The sequence below is a fragment of the Solea solea genome, chromosome 8 (genome assembly GCF_958295425.1).
Source record: "Solea solea chromosome 8, fSolSol10.1, whole genome shotgun sequence".
Lineage (NCBI taxonomy): Eukaryota > Metazoa > Chordata > Actinopteri > Pleuronectiformes > Soleidae > Solea > Solea solea.
In genome coordinates this window covers 9640290-9663290 of record NC_081141.1, presented here as the reverse complement: position 1 = coordinate 9663290, position 23001 = coordinate 9640290, and the positions used below count along the sequence as shown (strand labels likewise).

The 23001-nt window shown below is 40.0% G+C and overlaps 3 protein-coding genes across 3 annotated transcripts in view; all 3 read left to right on the top strand.

Moving 5' to 3' along the window:
• The first annotated feature begins 1530 nt into the window (after positions 1 to 1530).
• On the top strand, positions 1531 to 9536 carry fibcd1a (fibrinogen C domain containing 1a). Its single transcript, XM_058636699.1, has 9 exons — positions 1531 to 1675; positions 3198 to 3279; positions 5498 to 5616; positions 5740 to 6103; positions 6191 to 6323; positions 6506 to 6642; positions 7054 to 7150; positions 7408 to 7587; positions 7749 to 9536. The coding sequence occupies exons 2-9, from the start codon at positions 3202 to 3204 to the stop codon at positions 8009 to 8011; spliced, it is 1371 nt and encodes a 456-aa protein (XP_058492682.1). The 5' UTR covers positions 1531 to 1675; positions 3198 to 3201; the 3' UTR covers positions 8012 to 9536.
• A 733-nt stretch (positions 9537 to 10269) lies between these two features.
• phf19 (PHD finger protein 19) lies at positions 10270 to 19282 on the top strand. The gene is made up of 14 exons (XM_058636696.1): positions 10270 to 10449; positions 11088 to 11271; positions 11358 to 11439; positions 12009 to 12122; positions 13135 to 13229; positions 13338 to 13486; positions 13666 to 13761; positions 13835 to 14024; positions 15228 to 15295; positions 15371 to 15517; positions 15595 to 15655; positions 15739 to 15824; positions 15908 to 15997; positions 16658 to 19282. Exons 2-14 carry the CDS (start codon positions 11089 to 11091, stop codon positions 17001 to 17003), a joined length of 1707 nt encoding a protein of 568 aa, XP_058492679.1. The 5' UTR covers positions 10270 to 10449; position 11088; the 3' UTR covers positions 17004 to 19282.
• A 68-nt stretch (positions 19283 to 19350) lies between these two features.
• The window catches only part of LOC131464275 (disabled homolog 2-interacting protein-like), a 13707-nt gene continuing 10056 nt past the window's right edge, over positions 19351 to 23001 (top strand). The window contains 6 exon segments of the mRNA XM_058636680.1: positions 19351 to 19453; positions 19730 to 19804; positions 20281 to 20399; positions 20530 to 20632; positions 21846 to 21922; positions 22617 to 22726. Coding sequence (XP_058492663.1) covers positions 19744 to 19804; positions 20281 to 20399; positions 20530 to 20632; positions 21846 to 21922; positions 22617 to 22726 — 470 coding nt within the window. The 5' untranslated portion in view covers positions 19351 to 19453; positions 19730 to 19743.

Genomic DNA, 23001 nt, shown 5'->3' with positions numbered 1-23001 from the left:
TAAACCCTAAACCACAGGTGTAGTTCTGTGTAGTTCTGGGGTCAAACATTTTATGTTGTGGCTTGTTCTTCAAATGTTTTTAAAAAAAAAAAACATTATAGTGAGCATAAAAAAGCAAGAGCTTAAGTTTACATCTGAATCTCCTCACAGTGACTCAGCAATTTCATTTACCTTCCGTCTCGTTTTACTTCGGCTTATTCTCTGTGAACTTTCATTCACCGGGATTTACTCTGAGTGTTTTTGAATGTTTTTATTCCATCTTTTAATTTATGTAGGCAGCTGCCTTTTTCTCCTGAACATGTAGCCACAAGCAACACGCATGGCTTATTGTGGCTGTCGGTTGTTCACACCTCATTGGGATGATTTGCTTAATTACCCCCAGACCCCAATGAAAACACGAGCAAACAATTATTTACAGGAACCTTTGACTTCTTTGAAAAAAAACTTCCCAGAACCTTTGGTCAAACACAGCTTTAGAATCTGGCCACATGCATGTTGTTGATAACTTGTTTTTAATCATGTCGTTAATGTTGTTGCTGTATTGAGGAACATGTTATTAGCATAACATATTAACGACACGCTTAAATGAGTTAACATATAGATGAAGATGTTGATGATTTTGTTGCTTTCTGCCCGTTAACGTGTTGTTAATGCGTTGATAAAGATGTTATTGTGTTAATATATTGTACTACACACAACTAAAGGAGTCAATTTGTGGAATAACTTCAGTGATAAAATGGAATAATGTGGAGCAATAATCAACATAATATATTAAACAAATACAGGATGGAAATATGTTTTGTTGTAAGAGTAACATGAATGTCAGACAAGGTGCATATAGTATTTTCTTTACTTTAATGTGGACATAGATTGTGGGATATGCTGAGTATTCATTTAAAATAAAATCATTTATCATCCAAAACATAAAAAAGTAAAGGGGGGAAGGCCTCGAAATGTTCTTACTTCTGCCCACAAGGATTTAAAGCAGGGATTTCAAATTCAAATGACCTGGGAACCAATGAGCATCTTATCTGGTCAGGAGGGGTCAAGAGGAAAAAAAAGTCCAACTTTCTTGGGAAAAAAAACAACTGTTCAGTTCAGGAACAATATGAGCTAAGATTATATCACAATACCCCATTATGATATCTAAATAACATTTGTGACAATATGTGACAGAATTTCAAAATAAAAATGGTTTATAACATAAAGTGGACAATATAAACAAATGTATGATGTAAAATTATCTATAAATATCAAAGAGAAACAGAAAGAAATAACTCATTATAGCTCAATTTTAAGTGGGGGACCACATGGTCACATTTTGAGATACAGTATGAGTATATGGGTTGAACATGTTGTTGTTTTCTGTTCTTGCTGAACATTTTTGCGTGTTGTTTGCTGATGAACATGTTAGTGCGGTGTTAATATAGTGATGTGTTACTGTAGTGACAGACTGTGAACTAAATCTGATCAGATTAACACCCTGCCATTCTCTCTCTCCTTCCTCTCTTTGTCTGATTCTCAGCAGGAGTAGTGTTTCTCAGTTGCTGCACAACAGATGGTCTAGCTGTGGATCTGGACTTATCATGAAGCTGTAAATTGAAAACAAATTTGTATATTTCTTTACGTTTCTTTATGTTCACCAAAGATTTGTGTTCATCTGGACGACAACCAGGTAATTTTATATTACTTTTATTATTGGTGATTGCTAAGTGACAGCATCCAAACAGTTTAAACTGCAATTAAATCTCCAATTTGTGTTTAAATGGAGCTTAATTATCATTTTTCTATGACCCTACCATTAACCTGCTTAGGTTAACAGTGGCAGTAACCACATTCTGGTGCTGATGAACCTATTCAAAAATACAAAAAGCAATGGAAACTCAAACAAATGAATATTTCTGTACTGAACTGTTATATATACTGTTATATTATATATATATATATATATATATATATATATATATATATATATATATATATATATATACTGTTATATATGTGAATTTTCTTTTCATCAGTTTTAAACATGGTCACAGTTTGTCATTTGTGTTTAATAAGTGCATCAGAAATAAACTGTTTCACCTTTTACATTGGTGAAATGTGGCATTTTGGACAAACTGATGATTGTAATATATTAATATAAATTATGGGGTGTATAGAATTTGTGTGCAGCTACACAAATATGGACACCTACAAAATAATAAGCAATAAGTAAATTAAGTAAGTAAATTAATTAACTAAAGCAATCATTTATAGAATAGTGTTACAGATGATTATATATAACAGGTGTCACTCGTTTTAGAACTATAGGTTCTGTACTAGTACTGTAGAAGTGCTCTGTACTTCATCTTCTCTATTCATGAAAACATTGAAAACTTCTGAAGGTAGAAGGAAAACATGAAGATTGTCTCTTCAGTGCTTATTTTGTTAAGGTTTCTAAAATAAAAAATTAAAAATTAATGGTTTCCCAATAAAGCGGTCAATAGAGGTCTTTCAGAATGTTAGATAGAGTTTAGGGTTCAAAGTTCAAGGGGTTGCTCTATGGGGCGTCATACCAGAGGTCAAACAGGTTTTAGATAAATCCTTCACAGACATGCTTTAGATGTACAGTATATATGGAGGCTTTAAAATAAGGTTCTATAGGTTGTTCAAAAAGTTGAATATCACATTTTACATCACGTGTAAAGATTTTTCAAGTATCTAAACTGCAGAAGTAAACAGATAATATTATTTAAATTGAAATCAATTCCAATGAATAGTCATAGATAATAACATAATAACAATTATCCAGAATTGGTTATTACCATTCTGGTCACAATAAACAAAACATACTTTGTATCACTAAAATCTGAATGATAAAGTGAGACATCATATTTTGAATAGACATTTTTTCTTGTTTACTGTTTAGATGTTTTAATGAAATTCGTAAAAGTTGATTTCAGAAAGATTAATTTTCAAACCTGTCTGAGGCCCAACTGCAAAACCTCCCATGCCAAACAGGTCCCTGGGTAGAGCATATCCATAAGATGGTGGAGAGTGTTTCTGGAGAACTTTCATAGTGTTTTGTTGATATTCAGTCTTTTATAAGGTTTTAGAAGAGAGTTCTCTTCCTTATGTTAATAAAGCATGTTAAATGTCTTCCTAGGACAGATGAAAAACAGAATAGCATGACCTTTAGGGTGTTTGTGTTTCAGGACGATGATGACGAACGACAGTTGGACCATCATGAACAACAGCAGCTCAGATATCGACAGCAAACGATCAAACAAATACAAGGTAATTTCTGACACATGTATGTTAGCTGTTAGCCTCTTAGCTAATCAGACCACCTTCAGATTGATGTCATGATTTCTGAGCTGAATTGTGATCAGATTAACTGAAATGATTTCCATTGGCTCTGTGAATATAATATACAGTTATAGTTTACATTTTACCAATTTGCAACCATTACTTACTTTATCCATGCGAAAAATCTATAATGTCTCCTCCAGTAAGCCACCACCCTCTACCCGGCAACCCACCAATCATGGCTCCTGGAGAATCAGGCCTATAGGGGCTGTGGAGAAACACCGGTTAGGGTTAACATCATGATCTTTGTCTGCCACATAACTCTCAAAAAGCACAATTGGGAAAATGAAAAGTGCAAAATTCTGAGATTGACCCAATGACAAACCTGCACATGTTCCAGTGAGAGCAAGGGTTTGTTTCTCTACAGCATGTTATTACTATGTAACTACCTCAAAACCTTAAAAGTTAAGACCTTGAGCCTTGACATTGTGTTTGTTTGCAATACATCATTAAATTGACTGTGACCCACAGGTGTCATTAAGTTTTACCTAAATAGAGTTTTATGCTCTGGAGTTTACTAGTTCAGAAACTGGTACAAACCTTTACCTTTGTAAGAAGAAAGATTCCAGAGTGCTCAACTCTATGCAGAAGTCTGATTATGGGAAATTCAGTGCAATGACTTAGATGTGATTTACATCTGGTGAGTAGCTGGATATCATGTGTTATATTACAAGGTAATGAGCAACCACAATCCATGATCAGGTGTTTAGGATGGCAGCATGTTTCACAGCCACAGAGCAGGAACAGACCAACACAGAGTTAATTCCTGTTAATCTGGAGTTAAAGTGTCAGATCAATGTGTCTGCAGCAGCTGTTGCCTTATCTGACATCTACATTTAAACACTGCAGAAGCATGTGCTGTCACTGAGTAAATAAAATAATGATAATTTTGGGGAAATCAATTTTCATCATAAACTCATTATATTAGACTGATTTTCATGAATCACCCTCCACAGAATGAACCTTCTCCAAATCAACACATGTAGACTCTATGGTGGCTCACTGGCTCACTGAGGGGCAAGAGCTGGTCCATGTTACTACAGATAAAATGATTCCTCCTGAATCTAAGGCACGAAAAATCACCTGAGCTTCATTTTGAGGTCACCCAGCAAACACTTGATAATGTGTAGACATGAGATCTATGAGGCTGTTTGAAGTGTGGTTGGTTGTAGGAGGTACTGACACATACTGATACTGACACTGAGAGTGTGGCCACATTGTGCCCCTTGTGTTGCCAGCAGGGTCAATAAAGGCTTACCCAATGAAATCTTCACTTGCTTAAGCCTACATATGTTTGCCGCTTAATCCCGTCCTTAGAAGGCTTTTCCAATTGGAAACTTAAATGTGTTTACTGCTCCCTGCACCAAATTCCATTGAGCAAATCAGCATAGGTTTGGAGTGTGAGTATGGCTGCATTTACACTGCATGGTGCAAGTGACCCAATTCTGATCTTTCCCTCCCATGTGGAACACAGTGGACTCAATCTGGACCTACTAACCATTTTCAGGTTAGTTGCCAAGCCCAACCTGTGGGTTGTGTCCCGAAGTGCTAACCAGAGTAAAAGCAGATTTAAGATGAACATGCCAGGCAACAAGTCGAGACTGTCACTCACGACTGAATATTATGGACACATGTACAGACACACATGGAGTCTGATTGACTGTCTAGAGCTAGACTGTATCTCTGAGTGCTACCTGATGCTGAAACATGTTTTGTCAAAATGTCATAAGAAAAAGAATAATTATGTATTGTATGATGAAAATATGTATTCTGTGGATAATGGGGGCAGGACTAGGTAAGCTTTTGCTTCTCCTGCTTTCCCTTTCGGTTATGTGTATTGTGTGAACTACACTACGATGATGTGTCTTGAGTGATCTAACTGACATGACCAAATAAACATATAAATAAATAAAATAAATAAAAATAAAGATGTAGGTCACTTTTGAAAGACAATGTCAGCAGGTCTTTCAATAGGCAACATATCAGAATTGGGTACCACAAATAAAAATCCTGAACTATCCCATTTACAGGCTTTGACTGTAAACTTCTGTGAACTACACAAACTCTATTACATTAAATGCATTACCATCATAATCATGTGTGTGTGTGTGTGTGTGTGTGTGTGTGTGTGTGTGCATGCGTACAGAAATGCTGCTGCAGCTTCCTCTCATGGTTCGCCATCGTGTTGGTCAGCACAGTAGCCATCGTCACAGCAACATTCACCATCCTATACCTAAACAAGTATCCTCTGCCCTTCATCAGCAGGTAAACACCTGTCTGCCTATCTACATCTGTCTCTCCACCATCTCTCTCTCTTTCTCTCTCTCTCTCTCACATGTACCTGTCTGTCTGTATTAACAGAAATGTGTGGTTCTATGTTGATACCAGGGGTGAAGTCTTTTCCTCACCAGCGATTATGACCAATCCCAAAGATTCTGGCGCCCTGGTGACAATATCACGTGTCACAGCTGGAGAACCAATCAACATCTTCTTGGATTCCAACTGTCCAGACTACAGTGATAACCTTCTGCGGTGGGAGGCCCTGCAAAGCTCTCTGCGGCAATCACTGAGCAGTCACAATGCAGACGACTGGCAGGAGAGGGGATTGGTGCAGAAGCTGGCCGAGGAGCTGAAGGTGATTACAGGCCATGCCCATAACCTGAGGGTGGAATATGATTCACTGAAAAGAAACCAAGGTGTTGTAAAGCAAAGACTGGACAGCATGCAGAGTGAGCAGGATCACATCTTACAGGTGAGCTCAGGAATACACATCAAATCAAATAAAACGTAGAATGAAATAGTGACAGGCTGAACTGAAAATGAAGTGTCACCTGTACAGGTGCTGACTGACAATCACTCAGGTGTGTTGAAGCTGGCTGCAGGTTTCAGTGATTCTCTGTTAAGCCTGCAGAGAGAGACAGAGAGTCTCAGGGTTCTTAAAGGAGAACTGCAGAAACACAGCAACTACAGAGGTAAATACAACACAGTGATACATGACGACAACACTGTATTAGCAACACAACAACCAATAATACACTCAACAACAACACAAGATGGGTCAGTCTTATACTCATTTTCTGATTATTGTTGCTCTTTTCTTCTATTTAAGGTCATTTTTTTTCTGACTCTGTGTCTCAATGTCTCTCGCCCTCAGCTGTCAGACCCAGAGACTGCAGTGCTGTCATGGCATCTGGCGTCACTCAGGACGGAGTCTATTCTGTGTTTCCAACTCATGGTGCTGCTGGCTTCATGGTGTACTGTGATATGACCACTGATGGAGGAGGATGGACGGTACATTCAAACACACACACACACACACACGCACACGCACGGTCTTGTATTTGTATCCATTTTAAGACTTGAATTGACTTCCATTCATGTGGACAACAATTCACTTGTCAGCACTTAACCCAATCAGCACCTTAGAAATTAGGTTCTGACAAGGTCAGAGTTAATGCCAGAAAAAGTCTTAATAAGTAGCAAATACAAGAATATACACACACACACACAACAGCAGAGGGTGGTGGTGGTGATGCTAGTTAGTCAGGTTGTTCTGGTTAAACAACACTTAAGTATGACTACTTTACAAAATCATGGTCTTTATTGAGAACAAATGGGTTCACAGGTTAGTGCAAAGTGTGTGTGTTTGTGTATGTGTTTATGTATGTATGTGTGTGTGTGTGTGTGTGTGTGTGTGTGCAGGTGATCCAGAGGAGGGAAGATGGTTCTGTGAATTTCTTCAGAGGTTGGGATGCATACAGAGATGGTTTTGGAAAAACTACAGGAGAGCACTGGCTTGGTGCGTACACACACAAAGACACACAAAAGGGCCTGTTGGGTTTGGGTCGGATAGCTGAGAACTGTCTTGGGTTTTGTTCGGGTTCAAAAAGTAAAATGTAAAGTTATCTCTACTTTCCATTATCTCTTCACACCATGCAGTAAAAATGATTTTGAGGTGATTGTACATGTGAAACCATTTTAAATATTATTAGTGTCTCATGTAAAGAAAATTTAATCATCAGGAACTGATACTGTCTCCTCCTATCTGTCTCTCAGGTCTCCAGAGGATATACTCTTTCACTCAGTCTGGTGGTTATGAGTTACGTATTGACATAGCAGACTTCGACAATGCCACAGCATTTGCTCATTATGCTGATTTCTCTGTTGGACGAGACTCTGTAAATCCAGAGGAGGATGGTTACCCTCTGAGTGTGGACAAGTATTCTGGGACTGCAGGTATGAATATTAGCACAACTGCTGTCGTTTGGCTTCTTTATTCCTTAAGGGGCATATGGTATCAATGATCTGCCTCCATCTGGGCCTGTTCACAATGGACAGTGTGACCAGTTCTAACAGGGCTGCCAGTCCTAAGAGAGATGTTCCTCTGTTTTCTGTAGGTGACTCCCTCCTGAAGCACTCTGGCATGCAGTTTACCACCAAAGACAGGGATCAGGACCAGTCAGAGAACAACTGTGCAACATACTACCAGGGGGCTTGGTGGTACCGTAACTGCCACACCTCCAACCTGAACGGGCAGTACCTAAATGGAGGTCATGCATCCTATGCTGACGGGGTGGAGTGGTCAAGTTGGACTGGCTGGCAGTACTCGCTCAGGTTCACCGAGATGAAGATACGACCAAGTTACAAACCAGAATCCTGAATTATGTTCCTGAAACTGAGTTCTTTACTACTAAGTCCAATTGATAAGTCCTTGTCTTTGACATAAACTTCACTCTGACCCTAAGCCTGACCTTTGACACAGTAGTTTTAGCAGGGGTCTGCAACCTCTAGTATCAGAAGAGCCATTTTTGACCCCTCTGCACCCAAATATAATTAATCTGGAGCTGCACAACCTATTTGACCCTTAAAATGAGGATAATATCATGTATAAAGTTTTATATATAAATATACTGTACTAACAAAAGTTTGTTGCATTTGTGACATTTAATAACAAAAAAAAGAAAACCGTTGACATTTCATAGGCCTATTTCAAAATAAACACATAAATATGTAGACCTATTTGTAGGTCATACTGCGGTATGTGGATCCAAATGTCTACACATTACTTCATTTAAGTACTGGGAATGTCTTTCCATATTTCAAACACAGGTCGGTTGAGTTTGGGGAGATTTTCAAACATTTGACGTAGACATAGGATGTTTTTATTAAAACACTTTTATTTTTCGCCTTGATGTCTAAATAAGAGGTGTTCACTTTGAAAGACAAAAAAATCTATTTAAATAAAATAAAAAGCTACTTTCTTTCTTCTTTCAAAGCTACATGGAGCCACTGCAAAAAGGGCTGAAGGTTGCAGACCCCTGGTCTAGATAAACAGATGTGGTCCTTTTGCCATGTTCAGACCTGGTATTAACATCCATCCTGAGGAGGTATTGCGGTAAGGGTTAGGGTTAGGAAAATGGACACATCCTTAAATCACTTCCAAATGTGGTTTCTGTGATGATCTGAGGGCACACTCAGATGGAGTGGGTGTTCAGATGATGAGCAGATCACTCAAATCCAGATCACAATACCAGGTCTGAATAGGGTCTTTGCGTCACATTAACATCTGTGGTGACATGGAATGGCGTTTCTTTTATCTCAGGTCTTTCACACTGCCAGTAGGGGAATTTGTTTCTCTGATTTTTCTCCAGTGAGTCATGTTTGATGACACACATTAACTTCCAAGGTGCAGGACGCAAGAAACAAACTGAAAATGTTTCACTTAAGTCCCTTTTTCAAACTGAATGATTTTAGATCACAGCTTGAACAGTGTGTAAAACAATGTCACACTTCTAAAGGTACAGACTCCTAAAAATAGACTGTAAAACTATAGCAGTAAATGATGAAACTGGGGCATTCAGCAGGCAGGGTGTCATTTTTACATCATTACCCATCGAAGCCAGACTGAGTAAATTAACTCAGCAGTTAAAGATGATTGTATCAGATTCTTTTGCAGACAAAAGCCAGATGTAAGTAGCTATAAGTAGATTTGGACAGGTGGAAAGAAGGATTTTATTTAGGTATGTGGTGTTCAATGTTAGCAATGATGATGACTTCTTCTTCGAGCCATAAAATGATTATTGACATTTCAAAGCACGGTGGGCAGATATAAGCCAACAGTTAATCAATAGATGTGGATGATTATACTTTGTGCAGTCACATGGGATGAATAAAATAATTATTGCCACAGAGTGGAGTTTTCTTTAACCTCATCTATTATGTCCTTCAGCTGACTTCAACATGTGAAAAGGTGCACTGGGAATGAATGGGTTAAACTCTTCTGAAACCTAACATCACCTCTGACCCTAAACCTGACCCCTGACCCTTGGCCACAGACCAATTATAAATCAGACACATGATTCACTTTGCTGGTTGTATGTTCTGATCAATCATTTTCCTGTTGAAGACCAAGAGCTGAAGTTGTCAACATTTAACAGTTTTTTATATGATTTCTAATTAAAGTTAAAATATTATCACTTCACTTCTAAATCTAATAGATTTGAATATTAAACAAATATAAAGAGATGATCACAGATTTATGATAGGCCATTTCTGGGAAAAAAGAAAGTTATGTATACCCAAGTCATAATTATGAGATTCTAAGTCGTAATTTTGAGATTATATCACATAATTATGAGAAGCTACGTCATTGATGAGATTCAATGAAATTATGACTTAGTATCGCATAATTATGTCTTACTAATATATATTATTAAAAATACATACATCTTTATGCAGATTATTATTATTTTATTGTTGTTGATGTTGATGATGATGATGATGATCATGATGCGTGTCAGATAAATCTGTGAAGAAAGAAAAGAATGGACTTGAATGAGGTGAATGGGGCAGAACTTCCAGCGATGACGTCAGGACGATGATGATGACGGGGCTTATGTAAATGATAAAAAAAAAAAAAAAAAAACACTCCCTCTGTGATTCGCGGGAAAAGTGAAAAATGGCGACGGTGGAAGTTTGAAGTTCAGCGCCAGCAGAGACAGACATCGAGGACACGGATACACAGACACTCAGACCGTTTGTCTGTTTGTCGGGCGGATCAACAGCCTGTCTGTGTTTTAGAGGACCGGGCCAGAGGAGGTAAGACGGTTCTCAATCTGTGTCGGTTTACACGGTGAAATGAACTCGGGTCAGATTATTGACACGGTGTGCAGACCCGATGCTGCTGCTGAGTCTGGTGAAGTGCACGGTGATAACGGTTTATCCACAGTTATAGTATAGTTATATTACAGCAGAGTGAATATCGTTATTACCGTTTAATTGACGGACTATTAACGGACTAACGGTGTGCGTGTGTGTTCAGTGAACTAACTGTAATTAGTTACTAGTTATATTAACCTGGTTCATGTGATCTGCTGGTAGTTAGTGGAGGACATACTGAGCATGCTCCATCTGTCAAAATCCCCCTGACAGTTCAGAGATGACTCACCACCAACTGACTACCTGTCTGTCTCTCTGGCTATTTGTCTCTCTCTCTCTCTCTCTCTATCAGAGGTTCAAAAAAGAGTCTGACTATCAATGTAACTGCACTAATCAACTACTGTGTGTCTTACTGACTAGTGACCTGTCTGCCTGAAAACCTGTCTCTGTGTAAAGAGACAAGTTGTGCATGGTCACATACTGTATGTTTGGTGTCCTCAGAGAAGACCAGGAATACTTGTGGGCACACAACAACTTACCACCTGTCTGTCTGTGTAACTGTTTGTCTCTCTCTGCAGGATGTTTGAGGACGTGGTTGAAGCCTTCTGTGGTCTGGAGCCTCAGATGTCCCAGAGTGGTGCATGTCTCAGGGGGAAGGGCCTGGAGGACGGGGAACAGGAGGAGGATTGTAGTCTGAGTGTTGGACAGTTTGTCCTCTGTCATTGGTCAGATGGACTTTACTACCTGGGCAAGATACAGAGGGTAACACACACACACACACACAATATAAAACACAAATCTCTGTGTTGTGATTGGTTGTCATAAATCTCTGCATTATATTTGAACAGCTGAGTCCCCCCCGGCAGAGCTGCTTTGTCACATTTGAGGATAACTCCAAGTTTTGGGTCCTCTGGAAGGACATCCAACATGGTGAGAGTGAGATTCTCTGGTTACGTTCAGACCATGTCTCATAATCAGGTACATGATCACTTGTAAATTTATGAATCAGAATCAGCTTTATTGGCCAAGTAGGAGTGCACATACAGGGATTTTGCTCTCTGTGTAATTACACTTAAAACAGAAAAAGGAGACACGACAAGGACAATACATGGACAAACTGACAGACAGTGTCTGCCATTATGTGCCACATTCGGTCAGAGAAAAACAAAGCAAAAACACTGGAAACAGGGAGATTGACGTATTCTGAGAGCTCTGTATGGGAAGTGTACTGTTCGAAAATACATAAATGTGAATTGAATGACTAGTGCCGACACATTTCTCAGCTTCTACCACACAGAATGCAAGTAAAGCAAGGCAACAGGTCCACAGTGTAGTACAGCAACACCTGATGCTGCCCGTAACCAGTCTCAGTCCAACTCGCTTCAGTGAATCATCTTGGTTCCTCAGGATTTATGTGGAAGGCTGCCATGAAAAAAAAAAAAAAAAGTTCACCATCACATTGTGTCACATTTGTCTCGTTCTCTCCAATCGCATTGCAGCTGGTGTGCCGGGGGAGGAGCCTCGCTGCTCTGTATGTCGGGGGGTGGAGCTAAACTCTGACAGCCAATCAAACCAAAACAACCAGATCCTCATCTGTGGAAAGTGTGGCATTGGTGAGGAAATGAGCAGGAAAACCAAGCAAGAGTGGGAATAAAAACAGGCTGCAAAACAGTTGCACTGGTTCAACTGTCTGTTTTACTCACAACATCCCTGTGGACAGTCAAAGTGATGTTGTGACTGAGTAAAACAGACAAGCAGCACTATAATAATACACATAAGATATTTGTTCTGCATAATTTTAATAGACTTGATGACTGTTCAGTTTGGTCTTTTGCTTTTATTTTAATGCATATATGTGCTTATTGTGTCTTAAGTGTCTATAGTTTCATCTGTGGTTCACAAGAGAGAATTCATGTTTGAACCTTAAGACACTATGTATAGTATTTTAATTTATATATGTTTCCCATAAATTATAATTGAATTTTTGAATTTTTTTTTAATCAGTGCTACGATCGTTCAGGTTTTTTGAAGTGGGTTTGTGTGATGTACAGGTGCAGAGTCAACACTGACAGCACTGTGGGAACCTCATGCACTTTAAACACGACAGGCACATAAACAGCCACTTAACAAGAGACTCCACTAATAAAATCTATGCCAGCTTAATTGTACGCTATTTTATGTTTGCTGCATTTCTCACTGCTCACTTATCGCAGCACACAGGAGGTGTTGATCCACCTTTACATCTATCTGTGAGTTAAAATGTGTTATATTATGATTTCAGTGTTTAAAATCAGTAGTTCCGTGTCCCTGTGAGCTAAAATCACTGTTTTTTTGCCATGGACTTTGGTGTGGGAGAGTGAGTGGTTCACAGAGTGGCACACCTTTTAGTATTTAATCAGGAAAAGTTATCTCATGGCCAAATAAATTAAGAGAGAAAGAGATTGCCTGTCTCAAACTGGTTCTCCTTGGAGCAGAGAATTGGCCGTGTGTCAGAATCTCACAGCCACACTTCAAAAATGCTTTTGAACTATACCTTTAAGTTAGCGATATTGTCATTCATTTACAGCTGAGTTGTCATAAAACAGTTTCACGTTGAGTTAATAACACTATCTGTCTGTCTTTCAGGTTTCCACCAGCAGTGCCATGTTCCTCCTGTAGAAGGCAGCAACAGTCTCAGTCCTTGGTTCTGTAGACGATGTGTCTTTGCTCTGGCTGTCAGGGTATAAATACACTGACATGCTGTAATACACAGGCCCACACTGATACAATCCAACATTAGAGCCGTGATTTGGGTAAATGCAAATGTGCCTGTCTCTGTCTTCCCACAGAAAGGGGGCGCTCTTAAGAAAGGTCCTATAGCCAAAGCACTGTCAACCATGAAGCAGGTGCTGCTATATGACTTGGATTCCCTGGACTGGGACTCCCAGCACCGAACCAATCAACAGCAGTGTTATTGTTACTGTGGAGGCCCTGGAGAGTAAGTTTGATCAATCAGATTCAAGGTTAATTCATAGTGAATATTTTGTGTAATTAAGTGACATACACAATCATGGTGAATACCATGGTGTGAATCACACAAAAATCAGTAGTGCAAAAAAAAACTTCATCTTCTGTGCACCATCCGTCACACTCTGTGATCATGTACTGTGTTTGTAGGTGGTACCTGAAGATGCTGCAGTGCTTCAGGTGTCAGCAGTGGTTTCATGAAGCCTGCACCCAGTGTCTGCAGGAGTCCATGATGTTTGGAGACAGGTAAGCCAGTGGGACTCCTATCTGCTCTAATGTTTTCCTGAAGAAAGTTTCTTATTGTTCTGTTCCCTCTCAGGTTTTACCTCTTCCTGTGTTCGGTGTGTAATAAAGGATCAGAGTACGTTCGTCGGCTGTCTCTGCGGTGGGTCGATCTGGTTCACTTGGTTCTCTACAACCTGTCAGTCAGCAGCAAGAAGAAGTACTTTGAGCTTGACGAGATCCTTGCTTTCGTCTCTGCAAACTGGGAATGTTTACAGCTTGGGAAGGTAATAACCTGTGCTGCACAATTAGACCACAATGTTTTAAATCTGAATCTAGAACAGACTGTGCTAAACCTGGACCTGGACCAGACTGTGTAAAATCAATCTTGGACCAGTCTGTGCTAAAGTAATCCTGGACCAGACTCAACTAAACCTGGATTTGACTGTACTGAACTAAATCTGAACCTGACAGGTTTGAACTAACTAATTTGACAAAACTTTATTAAAACTGGACTAGACTGTGCTAAAATAGAAATAATCTGGGGCCCGTTTAAGAAAACAGGTTCAACAAACTCAACCTTAACTCTGAGTTTTTGCTTTCAGAACAGCTGATCAGCATTAGTTCAATCAACTCTGAGTATGTTCACTCTGAGTTAAGCGTGTGTGTTGGGAATGAAAAAAGCCATCATCAGTGGAACTCTGATATTACGATTTACCATGGCAACGGGTAAACAAAGAGCACAGCCTCCATTTTAATCCAGTTGAGCAGAAATATAACCACACATGCCAATGACCATGAGATTTATGTGAAGAGAGGAGTCAGTAAATGAACACTATTACATTTTATGCAGTGTAATCCACTCATTCATCATTTAACAGACTTCATTAATGGATGTTGAAATGCTGCAGTCCTACCATATGTTACATTTGATTTGATATTTATTCAGCTGTAACCTGACGGGGACACATGCATGAGACAGAAACTGAAGATGAGAATATGGATCAAACTAATAAAACATAGTTTACTTATGGACCTATCATTATAAAGTCCAACTTAAAAACTGACTCACTTTTTTGACTCTATTTTACATTAAAACATCTTGCTCAACGCTATTTCATGACTATATTTCGACGTGTACATTAAGATTTCTACAGCTAGAATCAAAAAGTCACTTCTAAACTACAGTGAAGTTAAAGTGTTTCCAGCTGCATCAGAAACATTCACATCTGGCAATATGTGCTGACTTAAGGCAAGTAGACTTACAGACTTGTAATAATGGCTGTGGTGGGTAATTTAAAGGGTAACTAACTCAGAGTTAAGCTGAGCTGGCTTTGTGAAACCCAAAAACCAGAGTTTCCCTCATCTCAGGGTTAACTTACTCAGAGTTCTCACTAAACCTGCTTTCTGAAACGGGCCCCTGGTCCAGGCTGTACTAAAGTAAACCTTGCTGTACTTAACAGAACCTTATTTGTTTCTTTGTTGTGTAGCTGTCTAACACTCCTCCAGCAGAGAGGGGGCAGCACCTTCTGGATGCTCTGAACAAATACAAGAGCAAGTAAGAGCCACACAGCTGCAGTACATTCCCCTGGTTTATCAGCACTTATACTCACCACTGTTCACCTGTGTGCAGGTTTCTGTGTGGGAAAGAGATAAAGAAGAGGAAGTGCATTTTTCGACTGAGGACCCGAGTTCCTCCCAATCCCCCCTCCAAGCTCTTTCCTGAGCGTGCTCCAAGCGATGGGGGATGGGGACGTAAGAAAGGCGTTATCCGTAACAGGTAGTTTCATTGTGACTGTCAGGTCAAATGTGTTTGACTAATATGACTCATGACTCATGAAGTGTTTGTCTGTTCAGTACTTCAGTTGAGAGAAAGAAGAGGAAGTCCAAGTGGCTCCTGGAAGACGCCATCCCTAACGTATGACTCCTCTTCTCTGCTTCCTGTTTAACATGTTGTGTCTAAGGAGAGACTAAACCATTATTCATGTATGATGTTTTTAGAACGAGTTGTCCTGTAGCTGGACGTCCAACCACCATATGGCCAACATCTTTGATTTCACCCTGGATGAATTACAGAGCCTCAAGAGGTAAGGCCGAGCGATATACCACAATCCATCAGTAATCAATGTGTCAGCGTATCAGCATGTCACAATGTTATTTTCTTACTCAGTTCTTCCAGTACTACAGTCAGTATTGATCAGGACTCCACTGATGCCTCCACTTCGGGTTCTGCTACAACCAGTGCCTCCTACCACTTCAGGTAACTTCATCACTGCCTCCTTTAGTCTGCACTGTGTGCATAAAGGAAGTCTTACATATGGCATATCATTGTTTATATACAGTATTAAACGGATGATATGACTAAAACTACACTACCAGAAATTACCTCTTTGTTTTAAGAAAGGTGTCCTAGCTATTTTGGAGCAGCAAAGATGAGGTGATTTCTAGTTGTGTAGTATTCGCGTTCATTCATTTATTCATTGTCGACCGTTTTATCCTCCATTGTCGGGCTTCTAGTGCTGATCCCAGCTGACATAGTGCGAAAGGGCGGGGTACACCCTGGACAGGTCACATGTTTTTGGACTGTGGGTGGAAGCCATAGAACCCAGAGAAAGCCACACATGAGGAGAACATACAAACTCCATGCAGAGAGGCCCTTGTTCTGACCGGGTCGTCAACCCAGGTCTTTCTGCTGCATAGGCAACAGTGATTACCACGACAGCAACCACGGGGACCCAGTATTAGCATTATCTGGCTGAAAATAATATACAATACTTTAAAGATATGGTATACAGCTGCTGCTTAGATTTGTGTACTCAAGCATTTTCATCTGTACCAGACCAGTATCATCAGATCATCTTTAATAAGAGTTTGACATTATTCACCACTGACTTTTAACTTTTTGCTTCTGTGTAATTAGGAGGAGGGTGGGTAGCAGGAAGAGGAAGTTACCTAGCAACAGCTACAGCCAGTGGGCTAATCGCAGCGAGGCCAAGGAGGAGATTGAGGGTGAGGAGCTTTCTGAAATTCTGGAGGATCCAGAAGCTACGAACCACGCTCACCTGTCACCAGACTCCTCCCACTTTCTTTCTGAATCCTCCCAGCTCTCTTCAGACTCCTCCAACCTCCATTCCTCCATCTCCTCATATTTTGGAGTAGTGGGCAGACTGACCAATGGAGAGAAGTACCAGGTGTTGGCTCGACGTATCACTCCTCAGGGTACGGTCCAGTACCTGCTGGAGTGGGAGGGGACAACACCATATTAGAACATTGACAGGGAACAGGGTTTAGGAGTCCTGTCTCGCTTTGGTTCCTCTTTCTCCACTCAGTGCACTCCTGATCAGCCTCGAGCAGCCTCCGTTAAACCATGCGTAAAGTATGCACTCTATCCATGACAACAGTCCACCTGACCAGCCACCTGTTTCTGAGGTAGCTGTTTATAATGCACGTTCACAAATCAATTTTTTTTTTATGTTTTAAAGGCAACAAGACATTTGTTTTTAAATTTTTAGCGAACCACTGAACCACCGCACTCATCACAGTCTCAGTCAGTGCCCACAAATCTTCTATGTTCTTGTAAACATCTGTCAGACATATGTACAGTATTATGTCTCCACTGCAGCATGCTATGGCTTTTACTGTATATGTACTGTATAAGCACTGCTAGTTCACAGATGGAGAGCTAACTGCTCCAGTCACCACAGCATCACCACACAAACCTGTCAACTTACTTCAGATCGTACACACTAATCATAAATCAGTGTCAGTTGCTTATTTACTGCCTCATAATTACAGTTTGCGCACGGTAAAATCACTCTTGCAAGAAAGCTGTTCTCAGAACAGTGTCAAGTCAATTTTATTTATATAGCCCAACATATATATATATATATATACACCAACAACAATTTGCATTGAAGGGCTTTAGAGTCTGTACAGGAAGTGACACCCTCTATCTTAAGACCCTAACTTCGCCAACAGTGGACAGACAGTTGGTGTCAATATGACATGGTCATACCCACATGATCAGAATCAGAATATTTATTAATCCCGGAGGAAGTTGTGTAGTCACACAGTTGCTCCATGCCATATTAAGATATATATAATTACAAGAAAAAAGTACCAAATATTACAAAAATATGGGTAATTATATATATATATAAAAAAGTAAGCAAAATTAACAAAATACCATGAAACAGCGCAATATGTGCCAGATAAAAACATGATCAATATGATCAATAAGAACATGGGTAGCAGTTAAACTGTGTACAGAATATGCTGATATGGGAGTGTGCTAAATATTGTTATGTGTAGTTACATTGCAGTGAACGGCTGAAAAGCAAAATAGCTTCCACAGCCAATAAATGGATGGATAGATAGACTGATAGAGGCTTTATTAGTCCTGCAGACAATTCAAGAAGCACACTGCCACCACTAGTGGGCAGTAAATTATACATGAACACTTACTGATCTCTCAAGATCACTCAAGATGCTATTCTGAGTCAGATTAATGAGAGATATCACTCCTACATCAGTATAAATTCATTCATTCATCTTCTGCCGCTTTATCCTCTTGAGAGAGGAGGGAGCTGGAGCCAATCCCAGCTGACAGGGTGGTACCACTGCACTCTATCAGATGTGTCCTTATTAACCAGTGTGTTGTCAGGTGTGTATGGAGTAATAGGGAATCAAAGCTGATCAGGATCCTGTTAAGAAAACATTCAATGAAAACTAAATGTTCATCTACAGCCAAAGACCCTGCGCACACACACACACACACACACTTTGTAGTGTTGTATATGTATTCAGTATTCAAGTGTGTGTATTATATTGACACACAGACTAGTGTTGTGTAGATTTTCTCTGTCAAACCAAATATTTTCCTTCTTCACCTCTGTTTGTTTAACAGACAGAGGCTCCTGTAGTTACCTGTAGCACCCCCTGGCTGTCAGACAGCACACTTCCTGTGGTTTCCGTGTCACCTGTTGCGATGTCAGACAATGGATGTGGTCAGTCCAGAGTCCTTCACCTGTGATGTTACAGTTTTTACCACAGTAAAATGATGGACTTTGTAAATGTCATCTGTCATGATCAAGGCTGAGAAGCAAATTCTATATTAATGACCTGTCCGCTGTATTCTTGCACTATCATCCTATTCAGTATCTATGCAAACATCAAACTGATAACCAATCACAGACATTGATCAGTGATCAGTCGCTGTTTGCTGTTCAGATGTGTTAAATGAACCTTAATAAATGATATAGTGTTCCACGTTGTTTTCTGTTTGTTTTGAACTCAAAGCCTAGCTTGAAGCTAACACATTTTTTTTGTTTTAAATGAGGAGTGCTAATAGTGCTAACAGTCTCAGAGACGCTAAACTGTCACTCTGTCACTTTAAACCTGCAGCGCCTCCTCACAGCCATGGTAACCATGCCACCATTGGTCTGTTGGATGGTTGTTGTGATCATGTGACTGTATTTTTGCCTTTCTCTGTCAAGCTGACCAATCAGCTGCTTTGCTTTCTGTGGAATAAAAAAAAATCACTGACCTTTGATCTCCCTGTGTATGTGTGTGTACGTGCGTGCAGCAGTGAGAGTGCAACAAGTGATAATCTGTTAATACAATTAAGGCATTAAAGAGGCTAAAGAACACACAACACACATTTATCATCAGGCGTTCAGGTTTCCGTGTGAACGACAGCTTCTACATCCACTTGTCTGTAAGTTTACCTGTCTCTCTATATGTCTTTCTCTACACGTCATCTGTGTGAATACATGTGTCACCACCTCGACGTCTCATGTGACTGTGCTCACTTGTCTTGAGTCTACATGTTTGTTTTTTTCAGTCTACCTGTCTGTCTGTGTGACTTAATGTGGAAACATGTCTGTCTCTGACCTGCCTACTTACCTCAGATGTGTCTCAGGAGATAAACAGGGACGTGATGATGGTCTGTAGATTTCCCAGAATTGTCTTCATTTGTCTGTATTCTCTGCAGGAGATCCTGTTGGCATGGAGGAGCTGGTGAAACACCTGTCCAGGTGTCAGCACCTGGGTTGGATGAAAGTGATTGGTGAGTAGATGAGCTGAGGATGAATGTAAGGGTCGTCTGATCTGAGCCTGTGGTTGACCCATAACCCCAGTGTTTAGGCTTTATTGGCAGAGGAATTTGCTACCTAAAAGTGTTTAATAAATAAAATGATTTTGTTGCAATGGCCTCAGAATAAGCGATTTATACATGCTAAAGGCAAGGGCCTTGCTTTATAGAAGCCACCATTTTACCACCTTGTTCATCCTCCAAGTTCACAATTCAGGATGGCTAGTTTGAGCATAGATCAGTGGACTAGATTAGCTTTCTACTGAGTGAAACTACCTGTAAAGCTAACATTAACCACTGGTAAACGACTCATGAAGTTCTGTGGAAACTGGGATGCATTTGACTCAGGTTCCAACATTCCTAGTTCTGACCTACAACTTCAGCAACTATAGCCCAGTATGAGTAGTACATGTATTGACATGTAATGACAGATTGTTGTGATGATGTCACAGAGCTGAAGAGCGCCTCCATCAATTGGCTGTCATGTGGTCGCAAGGCGGAGTCTGACATCTGGAGTAAAATGTTTTGCATCCTGTCAGATTCACAGTTGCTCATGCTTGACAACCTGGAGGTAAATAAAACAGAAACTTAATCAACTTATTCTCTCATCTGTTTCCATTTGAACATTTTTGTCTGTTTCACCACATCCCCGATCCATATTGTCCATATTATTCTCCTATGTTCTTCCTCATAATCTTAAGCTCCATCCTCTTCTTCTGGCGGAGAGGGCGGAGACTTGTACTGTCTGGCTGCTAAGATACACGCTGCATGTGACCTCATCACTTGCTTGCCCCACCCACAAAGGTAAGGAAGACGAGGGGTTTAAACAGCCGTAGAAGAAGACGACAGAGACACACACTCAGAAACACACACATATAAACACGCAGACGATGGATATGGAACTTGATCCTGAGTTTGACTTGACCGGTGAGAAAAATATTTTTTGACAATATAAATATTATTATAATTATTATGTGCTGTTTAAGGGTCAATGTTCTTGTGTGTCTGTGTGTTTGTATTTGTGTGTTTCCTGACTTTAGCGGGATTCATCTTGTCTGGTTAATCTTGGTGACATGTCACAATAATAATCTCATAATCTGATGTCTGATATCAGCTGCCATGGCAATGTGACTGGCCACTCCTCTGGTTCACTAAATCAACTGCTCACTCAACTGACCTGGAACTTTAAAAACCCTCCAAGAAAATTCATTTTTAATACATCATCATCATCATAACCACCAAAGCCTAAAAACATGCCTCAAACATCCCAATTTCACCCTCTGTCTGCCATACAGTACATTCCTATGCTTGACCGTTGAAGTTTTTAATACATTAAATTGTCAAATATTTTGTGTAACCTACACTTGAGGAATAACATGACCCTGGAGCTCTTAAACCTGGAGTGGTACCCTAAAAAAAGAGATATCTGTCTATTATGCCAGGTTTATGTGAGAAAAGAGCACTACATACACATATTGCATGTAATGAGTTAAACTCAATAGTGTACTGTATGTATATACTGTATGTGTATATACTGTATGAGCTGGGTTTCAACTGCCTGAGGCATCCACTAAGCAGTTTATCATTGCAGGCTATCTTCCTGATGTGTGTGCACATGTGCATGTCTGTGTGTGTGTGTGTGTTTCATGCAGCTATCACCTCCATAACAGTTAATGCTTAACCTAAACTTAGCCTAACCTCACTTCAAATCTTAGCCCTAAACCTAACCAGTTCCTCATAATTGAGGTTCTAAAGAGGTAACAAATACAAATACGTGTGTAATGTGTTTATATGACTGTGTTTGTATATAAGTGTGAATAATGTGTTTTTATGAGCGTGTGTGAACACTAACATGAAGAAATTCAAACTTATTTGTTGTAAAAATAAACCACATACACTGACTGTCACTGGATACCATGGCAACAGCTGTCACCACCAGTTATCATCATGACAGCTTGCTGGTGACAATACACATTAAACTACAAACACTCCCATGATGCACTTCTTTATGTTCCAGATGTTCCTGAGAGAGGGGTGCGCCAAAAGAGCATGCCCAGTAGCGCTGCTGTGGACACGCCCACCACCAGAGTGACGGTGAAAACACACACACATTAAACGCACACAGCTTTACTCAGCTGTACTCCTGCCCATTGTTTCCATGGTAACAGGAGCTGAGCTGCTGTCAGCAATTGTTTAGCTGACTAGCTTCCCCTACAGGTGAAACACTGAAATCACAGCTGAAACATGTTTGAAGTGATGTCATGACGGAAATCCTCAGAACCTCTGATTCTTGTAAAAGTAAAAATATCCGATACTGACAGTCCTGCAAGTATTACACATAAAGGTGCAGCAGTATTACAGATGTGTACAAGTTTCAGTAGAATGTATCTGACACAAAACTGGAGGTGTTGTTAATAAAGTGCTCAGTTATCAGCTGCCATGTAAATGCACTCACTTCATGAGTACATTTAGAAAACTCTACAGATGGTGAACCTGATCAGAAAATGATATTGTACGTACAAGCTTCAACTTATTCACAGCATCACTCAGTGTTCTGTAATCTGACACTGACACTGGACTCATGAGTTCCGACAATTGGTCAGTGGTCAGAATATTTTCTTCAGAGATCATTCTAAATAACAGATTACCGATTTCAATAAAATATCAAATCAAAACACTAACACTAACACTAACACTAACACTTTGAGAACAGTACAATTTAACTAGTCTTCTTCTTCTTCTTCACTTTTTACATCTTTATCACTTTCTTCTTCACCTTCTTCCTCAGGGTTTTTTTTCCCGGCGGCTGAAACAGTCTCTTCGTCGTACTCGATCTCAGCCTAAACTCTCTCGTCACAACAGCCTAAAGATGGACCAAATCAACACTGCTGACACCAGGTAACAGCACTGGTACTGACAGGTGTTAACAAGTGTTTACAGCTACTGACAGGTGTTTACAGATGCTTATAGGTACTGATAGGTGGTTTCAGGTGCAGACAGACAGGCACTGACAGGTGTTTACAGATGTTGTGAGGTATTGATAGGTGGTTTCAGGTGCAGACAGACAGGTACTGACAGGTGTTTACAGATGTTGTGAGGTATTGATAGGTGATTTCAGGTGCAGACAGACAGGTACTGATAGGTGGTTACAGGGGTTTACAGATGTTGTGAGG